Below are 24,643 nucleotides of genomic sequence, written 5' to 3' on the forward strand. Positions count from 1 at the left end.
CGCATCCGAAGAGCGACAACAGGAGGAAGGTCCTTCTCCTACCTGGCCGGCAAGACCTGGAACTCCCTCCCGACCAACCTGCGCCTGACCCAAGACCACCTCTCCTTCAGGAAAAAGCTCAAGACCTAGCTGTTCGATCAGTAGCGGACCCCCTCTCCCCAAGCGCCTTGAGACCCTCCGGGTGAGTAGTGCGCTTTATAAATGTCTTTGATTGATTGATTGATCGATTGAAAGTTTACATGAATGTATGTCTAGTGGATAATTGACTGAAAAATGCATTTGTGGTGTATGGTGAATGTAGATGTGCAGAACTATAAGGAAGTGCTGCAGCATGACGCTGTGAATTGTTTAACTACAGCATGCTATGGTACTTCCGAAGCACAGGAATGTAACATATGTACATAAATATGTTGCAAGTCTGTGCTTCCCTCTGCACTGCTGCTTAAACTGCAGGCATGTGGTGACACAGGCACCCTTGCACCATGGTGCAAGGATATCTGTGTCATATGGAGTTTGTTTTTGTGCAAAAAGACACACCTTTCTTCACAAAAACAATTTGTGAAGGCATTTTTCTCCTTCAATGTTTACTGTACATTTTAGCATACATTCAAAGAGAAAAAATGAGGAGAAATGAAAATAATTTTCCTTGTTGTGCCGTGCTACACCAATTGCAGGACACTGCAGCATTCACACACATGTCCAGATTTATGATTTCTGATAAATCTGGAGATGTGTCTTGCTCTATGAGTGTTCTGTGCAAACACATACAGCAACACCCCTAGAACGCCGTTTCAACGCAAAGTGATATGTATAATAAGGTTGTATTTACATGGAGAATTTTCCGATTATCCTCAGAACTGCTCAGATTTGCTCAGATTTGCTGCTTCTGCTAGAGCGTTATACAAACACAAATTACTATCTAAATATAAATAAATCACATGAAAATACATGAAAATACATGAAAATTACAGGCACAACACAGGACTTACACAGGGCTTTCAACCTTACAAGAGAAGAAAAGGTACACAGACTGCCTTTTACTCTGTTTGTAAATATGTAACGGTGTCTTGCGCTATAAGTATGATGTACATGCATAGTATATAAAGAAATTATTTTGTAATAGGGTTACTGGCTAGGCCAATTCTTATATGGCTGAGATACCCGCCACCCCCTCTCAACACAATCCCCAAGAATTGGGAAACCGGAAACCGTTCTTGAACTTTTGGAAGGCGGGAAGGGAGTCACCCTTCCCGGCCGTATTTATTTAAAATATGAAACAAAATTAAAACATTAAAATAACAGTTTCATATTATGTACAATTTCATTTCCACATTACGATGTTTGGCTAACCTTAACAGATCTCTAATACAAAGGTTCTCCTAGCCGAACTAACATCCTACAAAACATTTGACTTGAAATTGTACATCCTAACGTTAAGGGCCAACGGCAAGGTCGTAACCGGTGTCAGATCCCTAAACCAGAAATACCCCCCTCACTTGTGAGAGGAGTGACCGCACAGAGGCGTACCTCAAGTGCATCTACCAATTTCCCTTTGTACTTGACGGGGGCCCCAATAAACTCGACGCCATTTAACGGTCGTTCGAGGACTCGTGTGAGGTGTCTAAAAGGTAGCGTAAACCCCCTCCCGCACCCCACACAACTTACCCATCTGCCGTCGCAGATGTCCTGGCCCCGGGAAATTCCCCAGGAGGGGCCGTAGCCCCTCCAATCCAGGAAGGGGCCTTGACCACCTTTCCTTTCCTTCCGGCGGCCTCTCCTTAGACAGGACCGCCTCCCCGTTGAGGGGCCAATTGGCCACCTCCCCCGCGCGCTCCCATCCGTAATGGGTGACGCCCCCTCATAGGGATCTTCGAATTACTGCTCACCGATCATGACCTTACCGCCCGACCAAAATAAATACGACAAGTCTAACTAAGTTACTAAGATTACAAAGCAAACATCACTTATTACCAAGCGTGAATACTGCTCAATCCTTGTTCCAAAACTTTATTTGCGAAATATACTGAAAATAACCAATCTTTATTGCATCTTAAGAAATTTCACGATATCATCACAACCTGTAAGAAAACAGAGAAAACAAAAGATACTATATCAACTGTATTCACAACGAATCGCTGTCCTCAGGTTTGGTGGGTGGGTCAAAATTGGCTCTTCGTTCCATCTCGAGCTCACGTGCAGCAGGGAGGTGCAGCTTCAGAGCACAGGAACAAGAGGATGCTTTCTTGGCTTCCGCTCCTTTTATCTGTCTTCAGGGTGGGCGTGAACCCGCCCCCGCCTGCCTCCGAGGGCGTGGCCGGTCCGCGTCGGTGTCTAGGCCAGCCCACTCTAGGGAGGGAAAAAGGCGCGCCCCGGCTACGCCGCTTCGGGCATACCAGCCAAGACTCGCCTCCCGCCCAAGATGGCTTCCCGGGGGGATCGAGGTACTCCACCATACGTTCGGGGGGACCGAATGGTCGCCCCTTTCCATTATATGAGTAATAAGTAGAAAAATGTCAGTACTACAAACAGAGAACAAGATACATTTATAAGTACTTGCGTTTTGGCAAACTTAGAGGACACGTTTATAGATTACTGAAAGGAAGGGATGGGGCCTGATGTGACAAGTGCAAACACACTCAGTGATGTGTTTTAAGTTAAGAATTTTTGTGTGTTTAAATCCTGAAATTCTCTGGCCCGAACTAGTCCACCATATCTCTCTATTGAATAACATATCATGTGTGTAGGAGACAGCTGCTCTGAAGCTGTGTCCTATTTGATACCTGTCTGCAATGGAATTTTCTGGCATAAATCTACTCCATCCATCTTCCCTTTTTTCAACTGTGTGTAAAGACAAGCGATTGTGCATTTTAAGACTTACTTAATCTTACCTCAACAGTAATACACATATAAAACGCTACACATTTTATTCAGTTGTTTTTTATAACGTAAATTGTGGTAAATTGCATATTTTAGAATTAGGATCTGTGGAAGAAAAGAAAAAATAGTTATACCATGTAATAATATATTTTTAACAGCACAGCATAATTTTAACATTGGACATACTAATTTCTTTGCCTTTTTTACTGTTCTCAGAATACATTGAATTTCACTAGAAACAGCGATTTCAATCGTACTTATCACATAACAGCGGGCAAAAAACCCAACAATTAATACGCTTGTTTAAATAAAATCAAGAATCCTTCCTCAATAAAATACTGTATAATACAGATCTCACATATATAAAATGCTTACTGCTAAGAAAATTGTATAACTTACATTTATAAACACTGTAAATGTTATCGCTTAAAACTATACACCGAGACAATATGCAAGAAAAAAGTCCATAATTCAAACATATATCTTTTCATGAGGCCAAATGGTATTATTCCGATACTTTTGATTTACATTGTCCAATGGTAATCCTATTAAATCATAATAATAAATTCTCAGAGGCTGAATTATCTTCCTATAACTTTGGCTTCAAAATTATTAGGGAGGAATTTGGTAATTTACTAGGCAAACGTTATTTGAAAACCAACTGAGCATCATTACAAAGTGTCCAGCCTTTGACACATTTTAGATAGGCAGTGTAATGTCCAGATATTGTCGAAGGACCATCATGGAAAATTATTGCTACTGCTACAAAAGTCCTTCCTGATATTGATAGTTGAGTTGCTACAAAATGTTTTATTAAAGTGTCAAATTTTCTCCCATCAGTTGTAAAACGTTGCCTCATTAAAATTATATATTGTCCATATTTTTGTATAAATAATGTTGATAGTATTTCTGATTTGCATTGACTACACTCCATGTTTTGATTTGCTGCTTTAACTAATTTATTGAAAGTTCACTGATTTACAGTCCGGTAATATAAAATATAGAAATCTTTCAGTGTCTACATTAGTGCTATATGTATAAATATAATTTTCACAAGGATGTTCCCATTTATAACAAAGGCCAAAAATATTTTCTATTTCTACGCCTTCATTTTCCAATATGGTAAGCATTTACATTAGAAATTCCTGAGCATCTTGTTGGATATTTTGTGCAAATTGTGTATAACCAGAACATATATCCAAAAGATTACGAACCTCACAAATGCTTTTTATTTTACTTGTATCAGTTCTCAATTTTTCAAAAATGGAATGCAACAAGGAACAAAATCTTTTTTCCTGATTCTCCATAATTTGCTGTTGCAAACATTCAAGAACAAAAACTACATTGACCACTACATTAGCATAGCAGTTTACACCTGAACTATTTTCAAACTGATAACCAACAATCTCTTCAACAGTGTCCTTTTTCTTCTTGCTTACAATGCCAACATTATCTTGTTTTTTACCTTCCCTGTTCTTTCACTACAGATATTCTCATACCTTCTTATTCAACCTACTACACACTTTTCAAATACAGGATATTGACCTAAATTGGGAGCATATACTCTTCTTAACCTATTATACTCTTTTACTCAGTTTGCATCTGCAGTAACCTTTGTGTCATCAAAATCAATCAAAAACAAACCAGATAATGTTCTGACTCGTGACAAAGCAACATATGCCATACCCTCTTTAAACACAGTTTTTCCAATGTTCACCAAAGCACTGTCAACACTTAAACCTTGAGATTTATGAATAGTCACTGCATATGCCAGAGAAACTGGAAATTGTTTTCTACGGACATATAAATCTTTAACAAGCAAAAAACGAACTGAACAACAACCAATTTGTTTCACTTCTTCAATCTGATCAAATTTAATTTTTAAAATTCAATACCATCTATTTCTGATAATTAACAAAATCCACAACTTTGCCCATTGCTCCATTAACTAAACCTTTTTCTACATCCAAATTACGCCTTAAAATTACCCGGCAATTTTTACATACCTATAGATTCTTTTCTAAACCAGCAGTTTTAGATATCAATTTTTCTAAAGAATCCAATTTTGTTTTCAATTTTTCTGTCAAAATAGAAGTGATTCCTTCATGCTCTATTTTATCAATGGCTTCCATTTTTATTATTTCTTCATTTTCCAGTTTCAAAAGCTGTTCGTTGAATATAAACACTCACACAGTGTTGGCATTAACAGATTACAGATTTGTTTTCTGCAATTTTCATGTATATTTTCTCAGGAACTATATCTTCATTTGGAAACAAATTGGAAAGTAATCGAATCTGCAAAGCTTCTTTGCCATGTTCTGTCATAGTCCAATTCTTATATCTTGAAGAATAGTTCTATAATCAACATCACATCACATGCCTGTCACATATTTGTAATGAGTTCAAAATACGACCAAATGTTCACATTTCTAACACTACCCAAAGACTTTCTGGTGTCTTCATGTGCAAGTGTTTTAAATACTTTTTGTCCTTATACAGGAGTAAGTTGCAATAGATCTCCGAAAACTATGACTTGTTTTCCTCCAAATAACACGTCATACTCTGTTTTAAGAATTTGCTGCATTTTTAAATGCACCAAAGCAGGCATTAAGTTTGAGACCATGCTTACCTCATCAATAATCAGAAGTTTCATTTTCTTCAGCACTCTTGAAACTTCACAACAAGCTTCTCCAGATAGCTTGTAATATTCCAATTTGTTTTCATGTTCCACAGGTAGGATCAGTAAACAATTTAATGTAATTCCTTTAATGTTGTGTGCTGCTAACCCAGTTGGAGCAGTTCCAACACAAGACAAATGTGACTCAGTTGTAGAAAACTGGTGATTACTTTAATTAAGAAACTTTTTCCTTTTCCAGCTTGTCCACTCACATACATTCGGATAGGTAGAAATGATGTGAATGTGCATTCTTTCTTTTCATGAAGAAATCCATGGTCAATTTGTTGTGTCACTTGCTGATATATTTCTTTTTGTTCAACATTTAATTGTTCTTCCAAGTTTGCTCAGTTTGTTACATCTTCTTGAGCTTGACGCATTGCTATTTTCACCTCATTCATGGTGATTGCCGCTTCATTTTTAACAATTGGTTGTCCTAGTGGAACTTGACTGAGCGCAGCAGAACTTTGACTTTCTTGAGAACTGTCTCTAGCAATCTCAGCTGTAATTGTTGCTTCTTGATCAATTTTATCATTAAACATTTTCACATAATTTGCAAAAGCACTGCATTGTATGGTAGCTTTACAAGAATTGAAGGAATCTTCATAGCTCTGGAAATCTCAAGTAGTTGCAGTTCTGAACACCACGGTTTGAACAGTTGCAAAAGGGCTAGATAGTAAAATTTCCTTTTATCAGCAGTGTTGCAACTCAGCTTCCTGTGATTAATCAAATTTCCTTTTGTTTGTTTCACTAAACATCCTTCGAAACCAATGACTCCATATTTTCCATCATTGATGTTCTCTGTAGTATTCCGTTTAAAAGTGTAGTTTTGCAGCACTTCATAGAGACACATGTTCTGAAGATGATGACTTCTGTTTGGGTAATATTTGTCCAACATATTTGTTTTCAAAATATCTGTACGTTCTGGATCTTTTTCTGCTAAATATTCAATTTCTTGAACAGATTTCAGTACCCGATTTCGCATTGCTGCAAGACCTGGACTTACCCAAACTATTCTTCTAGATTTGGAGTATAGACTTGCAGATGCTAACCAATCTGAGCATTCATATGCTCCAATTTCTCGATGCAATACCATCTTCAAACTGAAACTGTATAATTTCTTACTTAGAGTCTTCTTGTGAGAAATCTCTTCCCACATTTCTTTCAATTCCGTCTTTTCTGATTTTGTAATGTAGGACGTTACATATCGAGCAACAGCAATGGAATTGTCCGCAACGTACTGAATATCCATGTTAGCATTCCACATGGACAGAATAACTAAATTGAAGTCATGTATGTATTTTGACTCTTCGCTTCTTCTTAAGTTGTAGGTATTTTTTGGAGACTTTCTTGTGATGGTATGTCGCATAGATGACATAAAACTGTTCACTCTTCCTTTAGGTATTATAGTACATGGAAATGCAAAACGACATTTGGTATAGAACTTATCCTTAGACTTGTACTTTTGCCGACAGTATTTTCCACATCGATGGCTTTGGAATCGTAAGACTTGTTTTCTTGAGTTGTTTTCTTCTGTGCTTTTTGGTACAGCACATGTGGCATATTCTTCAATTAAAGACAAAACATAATCATCAGCATCTGTTCCAAAGTTGGGGCGTACTTGATCCATAACAGCATATGTATATGAGGAGCACCTCTTGCTTGATACTCCTTTCTCCAAAAGAAATCCACAACTTCTCCAAGAAGAGGATTTTTTTATTGCAGATAAAAGACATCATAGCTTCAAATCTATGATTAAAATATCTGCATACATTAACAGGATCAAAAGAACGTACAAATCTCCAGGTTTATTGTATTAAATATTTTTTATTTTCGAATTTGGCTCTCAAAGAAATTCAAGTAAATCATCCCAAGCGTACTCAGCACAGCTTAGGGTAAGGAACCATGTAGGAGTTCCTAAGTTCCGTAGCATACATTTCAGTTCTCCATGACGACAATACCAATATTCATTAGTCCCTCGCTGACATGCCATCAGATTAATCAGCTGAGATTCTAAATGATCATCCTTCTGATGTACTTTATACATAAAATCCTTTGCAGATACATTTTGCAGATATACTCCAGTTTTCAATATTTTTTTAAAATCTAACGGTAAATACACAACTTTTCCTTTTAATCCTCTTCGTAAATCTGAAGGAGGCAATTTACCCGTTTTAGGCTCCATACAAACAATAACCTGAAATGGGTGGAAACATAGAATGAAAATAGACTCATAGGTATTTAAGTCTATCAGTTCTGGAGGAATAGCAACTAACTCTAAATTATTATGCACAGCTCTAGCGGGCATTTTGTTCTCATTTTTTATAACACTATTTACAAATACGCTGATCAGAACCTAAATCAAAAAATTTTCTACCAAAAAATAAGTTGCAACTTCCTTCCACTTATCATTATTTGCTTTTTCACTTCTTAAATACAGATCAAAACTCCTAGTCTGATTTTTATAGTGAGTTCGCCGGCAACAAATACAAGAATAGTTTGGCCTTTCACCTGAAATCACCTTAATCTTTATAATTTCACCTTCAAAAATTGTTTTACAACTATGTCCAACATTCTCTTCAACATTTTCTTCTATTAATGTCTCAGTTTCTGCACTCTCTTCTTCAGGACCAAAGTATCAAAACTCAATTTCATCACAAACCTTCTTCACATCTGGTACTGACCCATGCAAAAGAGCACTGTTCAACTCATTTAACTTTAGTGCTGAACTTTTTGCTTAATATAATCTTCTGAATAACTTCCGCATTTGAGTATGATGTACTGACAACTTCCTGAAATGGTGAAAAACACTTTGACATACATTCCTAGACAGACAAGCCGAAGTATGACCTTACAAACCAGTATTTTTTCTTACTCTGCAAGGGTCTAGTCCTCGCAACATCGTAATCTTATTAGTTTAACACTTTTTTTACTACATTCTTGTAAGAAATTGCGTAAAAGAGCAACAGATTCCTGTCGTACACTACAAATAAAACTGCAATCCCAAGTGAACGCTGAGGCTTTAGAACGTCTACCTTGAACTTCATCAGCTATCACTTCTTCTGCATTTCTGGGAACCATTTTCTCTTTCTCAATTGGACAACCATTTCTAACCTCATAAGCTTGACCACTGGTGTCAACTGCATGCAACAAATCATTGGTCTGAAAATAACTCTCTTCATTAAAGAAAGGTTCTGAACTTGAACTGTGTTTCCATTCTCCCCCAAAAAATCACAAAAATGAATTACTCTTTTGCTCTTACTTTTGGCCTCCATTAAATGGATTGGTTTATCTAGTGATCAAATTCTGTTTAAAACTAAAATAAATAATTTCCTCTTTACTTCAAAAGCCTTTTTAACAATAGATTCAATATGCTTCTTCTTTTTATAAAACACTGCTCTCTTTTTATAGTTCTTCATATCTTTCAGCAAATTATGTACAACTCTAGTATAAAATATTTTGTTACGTATTTCTTTATATTGATTTTCTCTTCTTTTGCTATAAGTTGTATCCTTTGTATGTATATTGCCTTTTTTCCTTTCCTATTTTTTGCACTTTTTTTGTGTGCTTGGAACATTTTCAGTGGTTTTAACATTTTCAATATTCTTTCTGAGTCTAGTAATGTTTTTAATACATTTGTTAGTGGTCTTAGCAGAACATTTTCTCTTTTTAGTCACATTATTTCGGTCCTTCAATACTTGTTGTTGAGTTTTCTTTAAATAACTGTCCTTTATCTCTCTTTTTCTTCTTCTGTTTTTCTCAGGCATGATAACTTTATAATGATAAAAAATATCTGTAAAAAATAAACATAAATATAAGTATATTAATAACTTTATAAATTATACTTTTATATCACTATACAAACACATACTACTTTGATACTAACTAGGGAATTGTCACAATTGCTAGCCTTAGACCAGAAGGGAGAGCAGACAGAATAGATGCGCACCAGACACCCTTCTCTGTTTTGAACAAAAACTTAGTTTCACGCAAACTAAATCCCGCACTACAATTCCCAGAAGGCCATGGGGTGCACTAACAGGAAGAAGAGCCCATGTGACTCAAAATGGCCTGTCCCAATATAGGCTCTGCCTCTTCAGGAGGTCGGCGCTTGACAATCATCTGAAGCTGTGTAGCGGATGGTGTTGCCCGCGGGAGGCTTTTCGTCCGCAGCGCTGCAGAGACGCTGCCTCTCTCCACAGGATCTGTGCAGGGCCATAGAGCACTGAGGTGCTCATTCCCGGTATTGAGACGCCAGCGCGAGACATTTCTCCCGGCCTGGGAGATACAGGTATTTCCCCCCCTGAGAGTGGAAAACAGCGCACTGGAGCGCTCTCCTCTCAGCCACTCTGAGTTTTTTTTTACTTCTGCCCAGAGCCACCGCTAGTTTTCAAAGAGGGTCTAAGTGGGCAGTACGCTTGTTTCGGGCCTCCCGCCTACCTTGATTTAGTTCCAGACGGGACTTGTATATTATTTACAATAGGGGGGACTGACTTTTGGAGTTTGGTATTTCACCCTCAGAGAATTGAGGTGAGCTGTGATTGCTAACAGCCAAATTCATGGCATGTATTGTGTGATATTCACCCATGTGTTGTTCGGAGCATACACGATGTGCACAGAGATGTCAAGACTAATCCGAGTTTGTATTATTTGGGTTCAAGAGGTCCAGGATTGAAATACAGTTTAAGCAGAAATTCCCAGTGAGTGTACTCCTATGCTAACATTGTGGTATTTCTGTTTGTATGTATGGACCTTTATGTCTCTTATACTCTTCTTCTTTTCTACAATACACAGTGCAATCAGAGGGAGATAAGCGATCTAGACCAGACCTGTGATGCAACAGTGGTACTTTTATTATTTTGTCCCCTTCCGCGTTCCCCCGGGTGCTCCCATCCATAGTGTGTTCATGTACATTGTGAAGGTAGTATTCAGGGCAAGAGGGAGGTCATTCTCCACAGCATCGTTCCCGCTGGCTGCTACAGAAAGGTTAGTGCCGTATTTCCTGACCTTGTGCTACTGACAACCCTGACAGGAATTATAGGCCTGAATGAGAAGTGTGAAGATGGTTAGACCACTACATGCATAGTGCATAGGAGTTTGAAACAGTCCGTTCCCTCAATCCTGGCTCGGTGCATGAGTACATTACTATAAGGAGAGTCAGTAGGTGAATTCATAATTTATTTAGTTTTAGTTTAGTGAATGGATTAGCACATGGAACTGAAAGAGCCACTATGGGATTGCAAGAACACTCTCAGGGTGTTTTCTGGAGTGTATGGATACTAACTCGGGAATTGTAGGCCTGAAAGACAAGTGTTAAGGTGATTAGACCACTACATGCATAGTGCATAGGAGTTTGAAATGGTCCGTTCACTTCATTCGGTTCAGTACATGAGTACATGTATACTGTCTGAATGATTACAGTACTATAAGGAGAGTCAGTGTGTGAATTCATAATTTATTTAGTTTTAGTTTAGTGAATGGATTAGCACATGGTACTGAATGAGTCACTATGGGATTGCAAGAGCAAGTTTGCTGGAGTGTATGGATACTAACAGGGGAATTAAATGCCTGATATAGAAGTGTGAAGATGGTTAGACCACTACATGCATAGTGCATAGGACTTTGAAACAGTCCGTTCCCTTAATCCTGGCTCACTCCATGACTACATGTATACTGATTAAATGATTACAGTACTATAAGAAGAGACAGTGGGTGAATTCATAATTGATTTAGTTTAATTTAGCGAATAGATTACTACATGGTACTGAAATCGTCCCTATGGGATTGCAAGAGCACTCACAGGGTGTTTGGTGGAGTTTATGGATACTAACTGGGAAATTATAGGCCTGAAAAACAAGTGTGAAGGTGATTAGACCACTACATGCATAGTGCATAGGAGTTTGAAACGGTCCAGCGCACTAAATCCTGGCTCACTGCATGAGTACATGTGTACTGACTAAATGATTACAGTACTATAAAAAGAGACAGTGGGTAAATTCATAATTTATTTAGTTTTGGTTTAGCGAATAGATTACTACATGGTACTAAAAGAGTCACTATGGGATTGCAAGAGCACTCACAGGGTTTTTGCTGGAGTGTATGGAGGCTAACTGGGGAATTATGGGCCTGAAAGAGAAGTGTGCAGTTGGTTGGACCACTACATGCATAGTGCATAGGACTTTGAAACGGTCCGTGCCCTAAATTCTGGCTCAGTGTATGATTACATGTATACTGTCTGAATGATTGCAGTACTATAAGGAGAGTCTGTGGGCGACTTCATAATTTATTTAGTTTTAGTTCAGCAAGTGGATTAGTATGCCTGAAACACAAGTGTGCAGGAGGTTACTCCACTACATGCATAGTGCATAGAAGTTTGAAGCACTCCGTGTCTAAAGCCAGACTCACTGCATGAGTACATGTATACTGTCTGAATAATTACAGCACTATAAGGAGAGTCTGTGGGTGAATTCATAATTTATTTAGTTTTAGTTTAGCAAATGGATTAGTACATGGTACTGAAAGAGTCACTACGGGATTGCAAGAGCACTCATAGGGTGTTTGCTGGAGTGTATGGATACTAACTGGGGAATTGTAGGCCTGAAAGACAAGTGTGGAGGTGATTACACCACTACATGCATAGTGCATAGGAGTTTGAAACGGTCCGTGCCCTAAATCCCGGCTCAGTGCATGAGTACAAGTATACTGTCTGAATGATTACAGTACTATAAGGAGAGTCTGTGGAGGAATTCATAATTTATTTAGTTTTAGTTTAGCAAATGGATTAGTACATGGTACTGAAAGAGTCACTATGGGATTGCACGAGCACTCACAGGGTGTTTGTTGCAGGCCCGGACTGGCAATGCCGGGCACCGGGCAATCCCCCGGTCGGCTGGAGGGGGTGGGGGCCGGTTTTCAAAATGGGGGCCGGTTTTGTGGCTGGGGGCCGATTTTCAGTCCGCCCGTCACAGCCTGTGACGGTCGGACTGAAAATCGGCCCCCAATAGCGTCACGTCACTCTCTTAGAAGAAGCCACATCAGTCTGCATTGGTCTATTGGAAGGCGGCCGCAGGAGTAAATAGAAGTGCGTCCTGGCGTTGCGCGCGCGAGAACGTGCGTGCGCGCAACACCAGAAGCCCTTCTTTTTACTCCCGCGGCCGCCATCCGACCTTAAAGGGTGCTAGGCCGTCGCCTCACAGTGTACCAGATCAGAGAGAGTGCCTCCAGGACAAGGAGCTGTGGGAGGGCTTCGACAACGAGATGATTCGTCACCAAGACAGGCAGGTGAGAGCTCGCGCGAGCGGAGACTCACCCAACCTCCCCGCCCCCCCCCTCCCAGCAGTGAGAAGGCACAGGGCATATTCCTGTCAGTGTGTTCCCTGACTCAGTCTGAGCGACTGTTCTGTGACCTCTCTCTACTCACTGCGCCCACGGTTATGTTTCTCCTTAAAGAAATTCTCGGCATGATGTTTGTGAGATTTAAGAATTGAATTTCACGACGTTCGCATAGCTTCCCCACCTCTATTTTTTAAGATATGCAGTGAACAAAAGCAAGCACATTTGGCGCGTGCTGCGTGCAGCTGTGGGTACGCACATCCCTAGAAAAAAAGAAAATAGATTACTGTCTTGTTTTGCTTATCGCTTGGTTAGTTGTAAGAGAGGCCTCTCCCCAATGTATACTCTTGCAAAATGTATAGAGCAAACAACTGCAAAGAATCAATTTTTGGCTTCTGTTTTCAAGCAGAAAGTTTCCGAGGCCTTTCCTCGCTTTCTCTGAACTTAATACAGGCACTAAAATGATACCATCGACAGATTGAAATATCGATTTTCTATATTTTATGCCACATCAGTGAACTAACCAGCACAGTTGTCTCTATTTGGCAGTTTCTTGAGAGTAAAAATTAAAGAGCCGTGGGTGGAACTGTAAAGCTTCTCTTTTCCTTTGATGAATGCCCTTCAGAGTGAGTGGAAACGCATTAACAAAATCAATGTGCCGAGTTGTAAACTGCTTTTATCAATGACTTCTCCTGAAAATTGACTGTCTCAAAGCCTTTTCTGTACATAGTAAAGGGGAAGGTGCATTATTAGTGTTTGTTCTTGAACTGTGCAGTTGTGTTTTCAGATTGTATACTTATCGTTCACAATTGATTTATTTATTAGTGCATTTCTATGCAGATACTCACTGACCTGTCAGTGTTCCCTTAGCGCCCTTGAAATAAATGCTCTTTAAAGTGCCCATTAAACAATGTGTCATGCACAGGTGTGTTTTGTGGGTTGGTTTATTTTAGTGGGGCTGGGGGGTGGGTCGGGGTTGTTTTGTGGGCTGAGGGTGGGTCAGGAGTAGTTTTGTGGGCTGGGGGTGGGTCAGGAGTAATTTTCTGGGTTGGGGAGGGGACGAGGAACTTTCCAGGGCTGGGGGGGCGAGTTTGGGCAGTTTAAAGGGCTGCGGGGGTTAAGGGTAGTTTAAAGTGCGGTGGGGTTGGGGTCGTTTTCAGGGCTTGGGTGCCATCTTAGGGATCAGGACAGGGCAGGGATCGTAATACTTCTTAGGACTTAAGGGGGCAGGGTAGTTTTAAGGGCTTAGGTGTAGTTTGCAGGGTTTTGAGAGAAGGGCGGGCGAAAAAGTTACTGGGGATAGGGTGGAGTGGAGTAGTTTAGGAACACAGCCATGGGGCAGGGGTCGGGGGGGGGGGGAAATGTGTGCTTCCTCTGAAAAAGACTACTTTATTGCACCTTTTTTCCCCGAGTGGGGAAGCTTCTGATCAGTACTACAGGACTGAGATTGTTATGGTGGCGAGCCAATGATCAGGGCTTCTGGCTTTTGGCTTCAACTGCTTTTTATGAAAAGTTACGATAAAGACAATAGGCCTGAGGTACTTATTGTGAACTGCATATGTAAAAGTCAGGAATTTAAGGGTGGATTGTTAGTACTCTTTATTCAAGCCTGCAGAGCGGCGTTTGATATTTCGAATCACACAGATTACTGTAGTACGCAAGGGTATTGGTGGTAAATACCCCTACTGACAAATCGTGGAGATAAAAGATTTGCACAGTAATAATTCTTGTTAGGCTCTCTTGATAGGAGAAGTGTGGCTCAATGGTTAGAGCGGCAGACCCTGATGCAGAGGTCTAGCCCGGGACCAGGGTTCAATTCCCTGCCTCGGCGGGTCTAGGGCTCAAAATTCCATGGACCTGATAATTCTCGCCTCGGTGCCTATTCCAATCATGGAGTGCAACTCTGGGCAATAGCTTGCTTAATCTCCACAACGGCCCCCACAACGCTAAGGATGCCTGGCCTCCACCTTGGGGGTGCCCAGGAGTGGACACCTCACTGGGAAAGCCAGGATGGGGTCCACAGCGGTATTCGTACAAGGGATGTGTGATTTGAATGGAATGTATGTAGTGCGATTGATAGTTTGACTGTGGTATTTGGGGGGTTGAGCCTGGGTCTCTCCAGGGTGTACATACATTGTTATGAATATTGGTACTGTGGTGTTGGCATTTGAATAGATATTGTATATATCTAGGTGTATGTACCATAAGAATCGTTGAATATTGTGAATAAATATGATGTATACATTTTTGCCTCAAACTTGGCTTTGAGATTTGTGATGTATTGAATCCCTTGGCTTAATTGCGACTTATTGAGCTTTGAAAATATTGATGAGATATTTTACTTCAATCTATGTACCAGAAGGGTGGTTACTTATACTAACTCGGCAACTTCCAGTTAGTGCATGAGATGCAGGCAGCACAACTCAGAAACAGGAAGCGCCAACCACTTCTCGCTGTTCACGCTGCGCTCGCTCGCTACGCGCCGGACGGGGGCTGGTTCGCTACGTGCCGGATGGGGGCTGGTCTGACAAAATTTGCCAGGGCTGCTTTCAGTTCCCAGTCCGGCCCTGGTTTGCTGGAGTGTATGGATACTAACTGGGGAATTTTAGGCCTGAAACACAAGTGTGAAGGTGATAGGACCACAACATGCATAGTGCATAGGAGTTTGAAGCACTCCGTGCCCTAAATCCTCGCTCACTGTATGAGTACATGTATACTGACTGAATGATTACAGTACTATACGAAGTGACAGTAGATGAATACATAATTGATTGATGTTTTACTTTAGTGATTGGATTAGTTCATGGTACTGAAAGAATCACTATGGGATGTATGGATACTAACTGGGGAATTGTAGGCATGAAACACAAGTGTGAAGGTGGTTAGACTACTACATGCATAGTACATAGGTTTTCAACACTGTATTTTACTGTTAAAGCCTAACTCATTTTGTAAATACATAATCAATGACTATTTTTTATTTCTATCAAAACTTGACAACAAGAAAGGTTTTTAAGCACTTATGTGTCTGAAAACACATGAACCACCCAAATCCTTCTTTCACAATAGTGTAAGGGATACTGTTATTTGTCTAGAATCACACTGACTCACAATGTGATTCTAGACAAATAACAGTATCCCTTACACTTTACCAAAATTCATTTAGTACTCAGGAAAATGTGATATAAATGCACATATTCCTCAGTGTTAAAGCCTAACTCATTTTCCAAATACATAAGCAATGTTTTTTTTCTAATCCTACCAAAACTTAACAACAAGAAAGGTTTTTAAGCACTTATATGTCTGCAAACACATCAAGCAACCAAATGATTCTCTCACAATTTTCGCAAATGCACACTGAATCACAGTGTGATTCTAGACAAATAACAGCATCCATTGCACTTTAGCAAAAAAACATTTAGTAGTCTGGAACAGGTGACATAACTGCACACGTTCCACATATTTTAGAACATAGTCTCACAATGTGATTCTAAACAAGCTAGACTACTCCCTGGACTTTACCTAGAGAAACACATTAATCTTATCAAAAACTAACACACCACATGCAACCTCTCACAAAAGAGTAAGTTATCTTTCAAATTTGTTTGTAGATTAAGATGTATGTCAGCCACATACCAGATTTGATTTTCTTATACAGAATCTCTGTACTGTGCACCTCTTAGCAAAACCAAAAAAAACAAGCTTTCCCTCTCATTCTGCACACATATACATGAGAATATCAAATCACATTGATACCACAATATTTCAAAAGCTAACACACATTTCTATTGGTTACACCTTTCAGCCCTTTCCAAGTGATATAAATTTGAACCCAACCCCCAATCTGCGCACTGACTGTTACCATAGAAACAGTTCATGGAACACTTAACTGAACTAATAGGTCACAAGTTCAGTACACAATGTTTCTAATCCAAACAGCAAGTGTGCTTGACATTTCAAAACATCAGCATATCCTGTGTAATGTTCCTTTCAATTTCTTTTTCTAAACCAATAAAAAACATGCTTTTAAAAAACAGAAACATGCACCCTACTTTTCAAACTAGAATGTTTTTAAACAGCCAATCATTTTGTTTCTTTTTTCAAAACTGCATCTTATCCACCATTTTAGAAAAATCTCACTTTTCAAACTGCCATTTCACATACAGAGACCATATGAGTGCATCCAGACCTCCCTTCAAGATGCTTAGAGTGTGGATTGTGGGACACAGCTATATTGTCTGGAGCCAAAGGTATGCAGAAAACAGAAACATGGATAAAGACCTAGCTTTACCAAATGTGGATATTAAATGGACTGGACAGAGAGGGTTAAAGTCACTCCAATTGATGCCATTGGTTAAATCCTTTTTGCATCTCCAACACCCTGACCTCATAATTGTGCACTGTGGTGGCAATGACCTAGGCACTTTCACTGGGGTAGGTCTGGAAATGCTTATGAAGGACACCTTTACAGAATTGATGTCACTTTACCCCCAAACTGCCTTTGTCTATTCTAACATATGCCAAAGGCAAAAATGGAACTGGTCCAGTTAACTTTGTCCACAGATTGAGAAAGCTAGGAAACATGTCAATAAATCTGTTTCTGCTTTTCTCCGAGATTATAGAATGGGGTCCATTTACCATAACAATCTGCGTTTCAATATGGATGGCATCTATAGGAGAGATGGTGTACATTTTACAGATGAGGGTAACAGAGTATTCCTCTTCAACTTTAGACTCTGCACAGGTACTAACTTGTAGGTACCAAAATCTCTCAATAAACACAAGGGCTCTTTTTAGAACCACCTAAGAACTAAACACATAAGCTTGATGTATATCTGAAAAATATTATTTGTTTTTTGCTTGGAGTCACGCATCCAACGCTTCAGTCGTGCACCGAACGCATAGAAGTCGTGCACCAAACGCGTTGGAGTCGCGCACCCTACAGGCTATGAGTAGTGCATCCAACAGGTGCACACCAGGGGGCCGCACTGAGAAACGCCTTGGGTATGCGACTCCTAATTTTACAGTAAATAAAAAATAGCCCCTATCACTATTTTTCTATTATCCCTGGGAATCCCATTCCCCGGGGCTTATATAAAATGTTGGGGACCCTTGGGGGGAACCCCAATGCCCCCACGGTGCGGCTGGCTCCCCGCATCTTCAGGAGCCGGTATTGCTTTTCGTCATGGGGAGCTGGTAACATGCAGCTCCCCATGTGGAAAAGCAATATGGTTTGGATTTTGAAAGAGAGAGCAGGTTTCCACACTGTTTTTCCAAAATGTTGGTAAAAAAAAAAACACTTACAAAAAAACAAAAAGACAGCTGGAAATAGCAATTTACATGCCAGTAGTGCACACGCTAGGAATCTGGGGAATAGCATTTAATACGGAGAGAATTTTTGAGGGCCAAGAGAAATTGTGGCACACAATAGGCATTCGAATATGAAAAGGGAGGCTGTAATTTGAGTTCCCTCACTGTAGGCATTGAGAAGTTTAAAAAGGTAAAATCCCTCCTAGAATCAAATAATCAAAGGTGTAGTTTGAGACAACATATTCTGACATGAGACATAAAACAACATTTAATACCAAAGCAAGGAAAATAAAACAAATATTGCACAGTGGCATGTGTTAAACATGGATGAGGTTCTCTCCAAATATGTAACAGAATACCCCAGGATTACAATTTGGAAAAACAAATCACTTAAAAACCCCTTGAGTAGGAATCTGGTCACAAAAGCAATATATATTCTGATCCATTCAGTAGATCAGGATTTCGTTTTAAGAAATACATAGCATGCAAATTGAGTAACAACATCTATAGAGTTAAAATTCTGAAGAGTCACAAGTAATTGTCATCACCAAGAACCTAACATATAGCTCTGAATATTTTGTGTATTGCATATTGTGCCCATGTAACAAAATGTATACAGGGAGTACGGAAACCCCGTTAGCAAATGCGATTTGGAACACTTATGCGCTAATAAAAACCATGAGAAACAGCACCCAGTAGCCAGACACTTCTTTGAACAAAACAACCAAGACTTTAGTCTCCTGTGGGTTTGCATTTGACAGGGTGGGTGTCAGCATATGTGGAGGTGCCAGAACATTAAAATTAAGAAAACTGGTATCTAAATAGATTATAAGGTTTGACACTCGCATCCCTGGATGATTGAATTCAGATGACGAATCATAAATCCATGTAAGCTAATATTATGCATTTGGACAATATGTACAATGATATTTTCTTTTGATCTTATTCTTTTCTTATTGTTTTCTCTAGTGATTTTAGAAACTTTGGACTGAAGATGGTTTAATTGTTTTTAATTTTGATATTCCTATTACTCACACAGGTGCACTAAGGTAATGAAAACATTATCGACTACAAAGCACGCTGCGCTCAGTTAAGGTGTGGTTTGGATTTTCTTATTATTAATGGATAAAGTTACTGACAAAAGAACAGTGCATACACATTTTTGTGACATTTACCTGAATTTAATGTAGGATTCATCATGATAAAGAATGTTACTTCTAACTAAGCCCACTAGGGCCTAATCATACTGATTATCAAACTCTTTAGTTCAACCCATTAATTTAAATTCTGCAAGATAGATGGGTTGTTCACACATTGATTTTATTTTGGTCATTCTTGGAGCCAGGACTTTAACTGATATTCCAATAAAGATCAATTCTGATCTAGGTTGGCATATCAGAAGCTTTTTAAACACTCACCCCCATTCACAGATCTGGCTTTAATCCATCGTTTTTTGCTTGCCACGTCAGCCCTGTTTGGAACCAGCTGTATGCAAATCAGTCTTGACCCTTCTCCCTATGGGAATAGTCTAGTCCAAATTGCCATTTCTATTCGCATATATTTGTTCTCATTTGTTGATGTTCATAGTTTCAAGTGCACTATTTGTACAAACAATTTTGTGAGGCTCCGTGACCCGTGGGAAAGGCTGTCAGCTGACTTTAACCAATAACCTGTTGGTGTATGTAGTACATGTGGCGGGTACGAGGTTTGTGTTTTTTGCCAATATTTTGGAAAAACAGTGTGGATTATGTAAATACAGGCTTCCCATGCCTTCTGCTGCAATTTGGATGGAGCAATAGACACACACATGCATACACACACACACACACAAATCTTATATATACATTCTTAGTTGTATCCTAATCATTCCCCTTTTCATTCTGCAGGTCATTGTTACGTATAATAATGGTGAAAGGAAACCAGACTGAGGTGTGGGAGTTTATCCTCATAGGATTCTCTGATCTCCCACTTCACCAGCAGACCATACTCTTTGTGATACTTGTAACAATCTACCTAATGACCGTTATGGGGAATTCACTCACTATTGTCTTGGTTACTGTGGACCGCCACCTGCACACTCCTATGTATTTCTTCCTGCGTGGTCTCTCCTTCCTAGACATCTGTTACATCAATGTTACAGTTCCTGATATGTTGAAGGGCCTCCTGTCAACAAAAAATACCATCCTCTTTGTGGGATGTGCAGTACAGATGTATTTCTTCATATGCTTTGCTACCATTGATTGCTTCTTGTTGGCAGTGATGGCCTATGACCGTTACGTAGCCATCTGCTACCCTTTGCGCTATCCAGCCATCATGAACAAGAGACTCTGCACACAGCTTGTGGTCTACTGCTGGGGCAGTGGATTCCTTTTGTCCATGGGGCAGACTACATTCATCTTCAGCTTGCCCTATCACAGCTCCAATGTGATTGCACACTTTTTCTGTGATATCCCACCAGTAATAACACTTGCCTCCACTGATACATTCTTTAACCAGATTGCAATCTTTATTTACACCATCCTAGTTATATTAGGCCCCTTCCTACTCATCCTGACATCCTATGTCCGAATCCTAAGAACTATCCTAAAGATGCACTCAGCCTCGGGGATGAAGAAAGCCTTCTCCACCTGCACCTCACATCTGTTCTCTGTAAGCTTGCTGTATGCGTCTGGCACCGTGATGTACCTGAGACCCACATCAAGTCACACACAGAATACTGACCGTCTGCTGGCCATGTTCTATGTCCTTTTAATGCCCATGTTTAATCCCATAATTTACAGCCTGCGGAACAAAGAAATGAAAGAAGCTTTTCAGAAGCTGATAATTACTAGACTTTTGTGACAAAAGGTTACATAATGTCCCTACAAAACTTGCCATTAAATCAAAGAAGATTTTGTGCTACTTAGAGGGTTTAGTGGACATGGCCAATCTAAAGTTCCTGTGTATGTGATTTAAAAATATTTTGCCATGAAACATCTCTAAACATTCTATCAGCAATGACCATGAAAGAGACATTATCAATCAATCAATCAATCACGGGAATTGTAAGCACGCTAATCACCCGGTTCCAGGTTATTGGCTGCGATTTAGGAGAAGGTTTTCCACCTGTTCTGGCTCTGCGGATACGCTGGGTTTCGGCGAGGTCGGCGGATCAGAGGTTTCTCTTGGGTACATAGAAGGAGATTCTCTTGTTGAGGTATTGGGGTCCGGTGTTGTGGAAGCATTTGTAGGGGTGTGTGAGTATCTTAAAAATGACTCTCTTCTCAATGGGGAGCCAGTGAAGGTTCTGTACGTACGGGTGGTGTGTTTGTGCTGAGGAATGCTGAGGAGGAGCCTGGCTCCGGAGTTCTGTATGGTCGGGGGCTTGCAGGGCAGAGACTTGTTGATCCCAGCTTAGAGGGCGTTTCCATAGTCCAGTCTTCTGGTTATGAGTGGGTGGGTGATGGCCTTCCTTGATTCGGGGGGATCCACGGAGGATTCTAAGGGTGTTAAGGCAGCTGGAAGCGACGGCGTTGACCTGTCAGGTCATTTAGTGGGAGGAGTCAAGTATGCTGCTGAGGTTTAGGTGTGGTTCATGGGGGTGGGGGGCTGCCGAGGGCAGTGGGCCACCAGGTGTTGTTCCATGCTAAGGCGAAGGTCCAGAGGATGAGGACTTCTATTTACTCTAAGTAGAGATTCATGCAGCTTCTGCTCATCCAGGATGCAATGTTGTTCTTTTCTTCCTGGAGTTGATTCGGTCCTTGGTGAGGGAGAAGATGAGCTGGGTGTCATCTGCGTAGGATACTATTCCGAGTCCGTGCTGTCTGACAATAGTGGCGAGGGCGGCCATGTAGATGTTAAAGAGCGTGGGGCTGAGTGATGATCCCTGGGGCACTTCGCAGGTGATTTCCGTGGATTCGGAGAGGAAAGGTGGCAGTCTGATTCAGGGCCACAGTGTGTCATTGGTCGAGGGCAGTGTGCATGTCGTATGCGGTGGCAATTAGAGCATCACGGTGCTGTGGTTGCTGCGGAATCTAAATTGGGAGGGGTCGAGGATTGAGTTTTCTTCGATGAATTTGGTTATTTGTGCATTGACGGTCTTCTAGGTGACTTTGGCCGCAAAGGGGAGGAGAGAGATGGGTGGGTAGTTCTTGAGGTCAGTGGGGTCTGCTGTGGGCTTCTTGAGCAATGGTCTGACTTCCGCGAGTTTCCAGTCTCCCTGAAATATGTTGGTCTTGAAAGTGGCGTTGATGGTTCGTCATAGTTCAGGAGCGATGGCAGTGGTGGCTCTGTGGAAAATGTGTGGGGGCAAGGGTCCGTGGGGGCTCCTAAGTGGATGCCTTTCATGGTCAAAGTGGTGTCTTCGGTGGTGACTGTGGTCCAGGAGAAGATGGTGGGTTGGGTTGCGTTGCTTGTGAAGGAAGTGGTTTCGGAGTTGGGTGTCTGGTCATGGAAGTTGTCGTAGAGTCCCTTGATTTTTAGATGGAAGTAGGATCCAAGCTTGTTGCAGAGGTCCTGGAAAGGGTTGATGTCTGTGGTTTCCTGGGGGGCTTGGTAAATTCCTGAATGATGCTGAAGAGTTTCTAGGAATTGCAGGCGTTGGGGAGGATCTTGTTTTGAATGAAGGTCCTTTTGGTGGATCTGCAGAGCTGGTAGTATTCTGTCATGGTGTTTTTGTAGGTAGTGCAATCTTCTGTTGTTTTGCTGTTTCTCCAGAATTTCTCAAAGATCTGGGACCTCCTCTTCCTCCTCCTTACATTATGGTCCTATGAGGCGCCTCACAATAAATGTCATGCCTATGATCTATTCTTTGGTGTTTTTAAGCAAGCAGCAGTTACCAGTAAGGTCCATATTTAACCAACCCTTCTTAAGCGTCTAGTGTTCACATAGCACTATACACTTTTACCCTAGTTTTTATTAAATAAGCCTAGATGCTAGAAGCCATGCACTCTTTACACTAGGATGTTTCACTGTAAAAGAGCTGGAGTGATACAACTTATTGCTCAGTAACTCATCTAAATTGCAGCATGACTTAATAAACTTGTTATTAAATGAGTTTGTAACATTACTACACTTTAATGATGCATGTACATTGGCAAGTTCAATGGAATGTAAACGTAGGATGGTTTACCAGTTGAATATAACTGCTAAGTGCTGTGAGGTTTACCTCCTTTTGATTACAGAATAACTGAAATGATTACCACACTCCACCAATACAACCTGCTCCCCATAGAGCTAACACCTACCCAAATGGAATAGTGTGTGACTCCAGCTAGAGCAGAAATTAGATTTCACATGATGTGCCTTGTTGATATTGAAAGCCCCTTTTAAGTGACCTTCACTGACCATCTGTTTGTGCCATAGCATAACTATCTAATCAGTAAGCTAGTCATCATGGCCCGTAGTGCAAACTATGAGGACAGTGAGGACTTGGTGAGTGAGAGACCACTCATGCCATCAGCTTAAATCTAGAAGTCTTGTCGATCTATATGTCGATCTATATGTAGAAAGCTATTGTGTTTTTCAGTGTGTGATATTTTGCACATTGTTTTGGCTCATATATTCTTACATGTTTCTCACAATACAGTACTCTGCTGAGATTCTCCTTTGACTTTTTGCTGTGAGGAGGGCACTGCAACATTATAAATATTCTTAATAATTACCTATAGGGAAAATCTGCTCTTTCAACAATATGTTTGTACATCTGAAAATGTTTACACACAAAGGCCCCGGATATATTGCTCACTAGTTATTTATTTATTTATAGTGACGTTTTAATCTATTATGACTTTGAATTCACCTCTTTTACCTTATTTTTAAGGGCTTTCCAGTGAATATTAAAGTTTGGGAATGTGGCATCTCAAAAAGATTGCATGCGGTTTCGTAATAAAAATTAGTTGGTATATAGCATTGATGACGAATGAAGTCATTCTACCAAAATATTGCATTTTCAATTATTAATCAGCACTTATTTCAGATTCACAATATCTAGTACCAAATATATTATTAAGGTTAAGTAGACCTGGAGTTAAGAACAGTAAGTATATGGAAAACCTGCAAAAGAGCCTGGAATTGTCTGGAATATGGAATTGTCTGCCTCCGTTTGATTCCGTCTACCGTCTCCTTCAGAACACTTCTAATGAACACATCTTTGCCCTAAGAGCACTCCCGTTACTTTCACAAATTTATTGATGACCAGGACTCATTTACTGACCATAACCATTTTATTACCGACTTCCTATGGATGTAAAACTTATCAGCCTGTTAATCTCTTTGTTTGCACCTTTTTCATATTTTTGTTGACTGTTTCTATTGTCTCATATTCATCTCGTTCGTCCCCTAATGTAAAGTGCTCTGAAACCCTCATGGGTCATGTTTGCACTAGAGAAAAATGTATAGATACATAAATATATTTGCTGTAAGAAATTGAGTTATTGGTTAAGGGGGATGAGACCCTTCTCATGCAACACC

General features: G+C 40.2%; 1 protein-coding gene across 1 annotated transcript; it reads left to right on the forward strand.

Annotated features, from left to right (window-relative positions):
• Positions 1-20,098: 20,098 nt before the first annotated feature.
• Positions 20,099-21,034, forward strand: LOC147712983 (olfactory receptor 2D2-like). The gene has a single exon (XM_086920408.1). It carries the CDS (start codon positions 20,099-20,101, stop codon positions 21,032-21,034), a length of 936 nt encoding a protein of 311 aa, XP_086776534.1.
• The last annotated feature ends 3,609 nt before the right edge of the window (positions 21,035-24,643 follow it).

Source organism: Lissotriton vulgaris, chromosome 5 (genome assembly GCF_964263255.1).
Source record: "Lissotriton vulgaris chromosome 5, aLisVul1.2, whole genome shotgun sequence".
Classification (NCBI taxonomy): domain Eukaryota; kingdom Metazoa; phylum Chordata; class Amphibia; order Caudata; family Salamandridae; genus Lissotriton; species Lissotriton vulgaris.

Bases quoted from the DNA above. Each gene is read 5' to 3' on its own strand.
- LOC147712983 (XM_086920408.1), top strand. From the start codon at position 20,099: ATGGTGAAAGGAAACCAGACTGAGGTGTGGGAGTTTATCCTCATAGGA.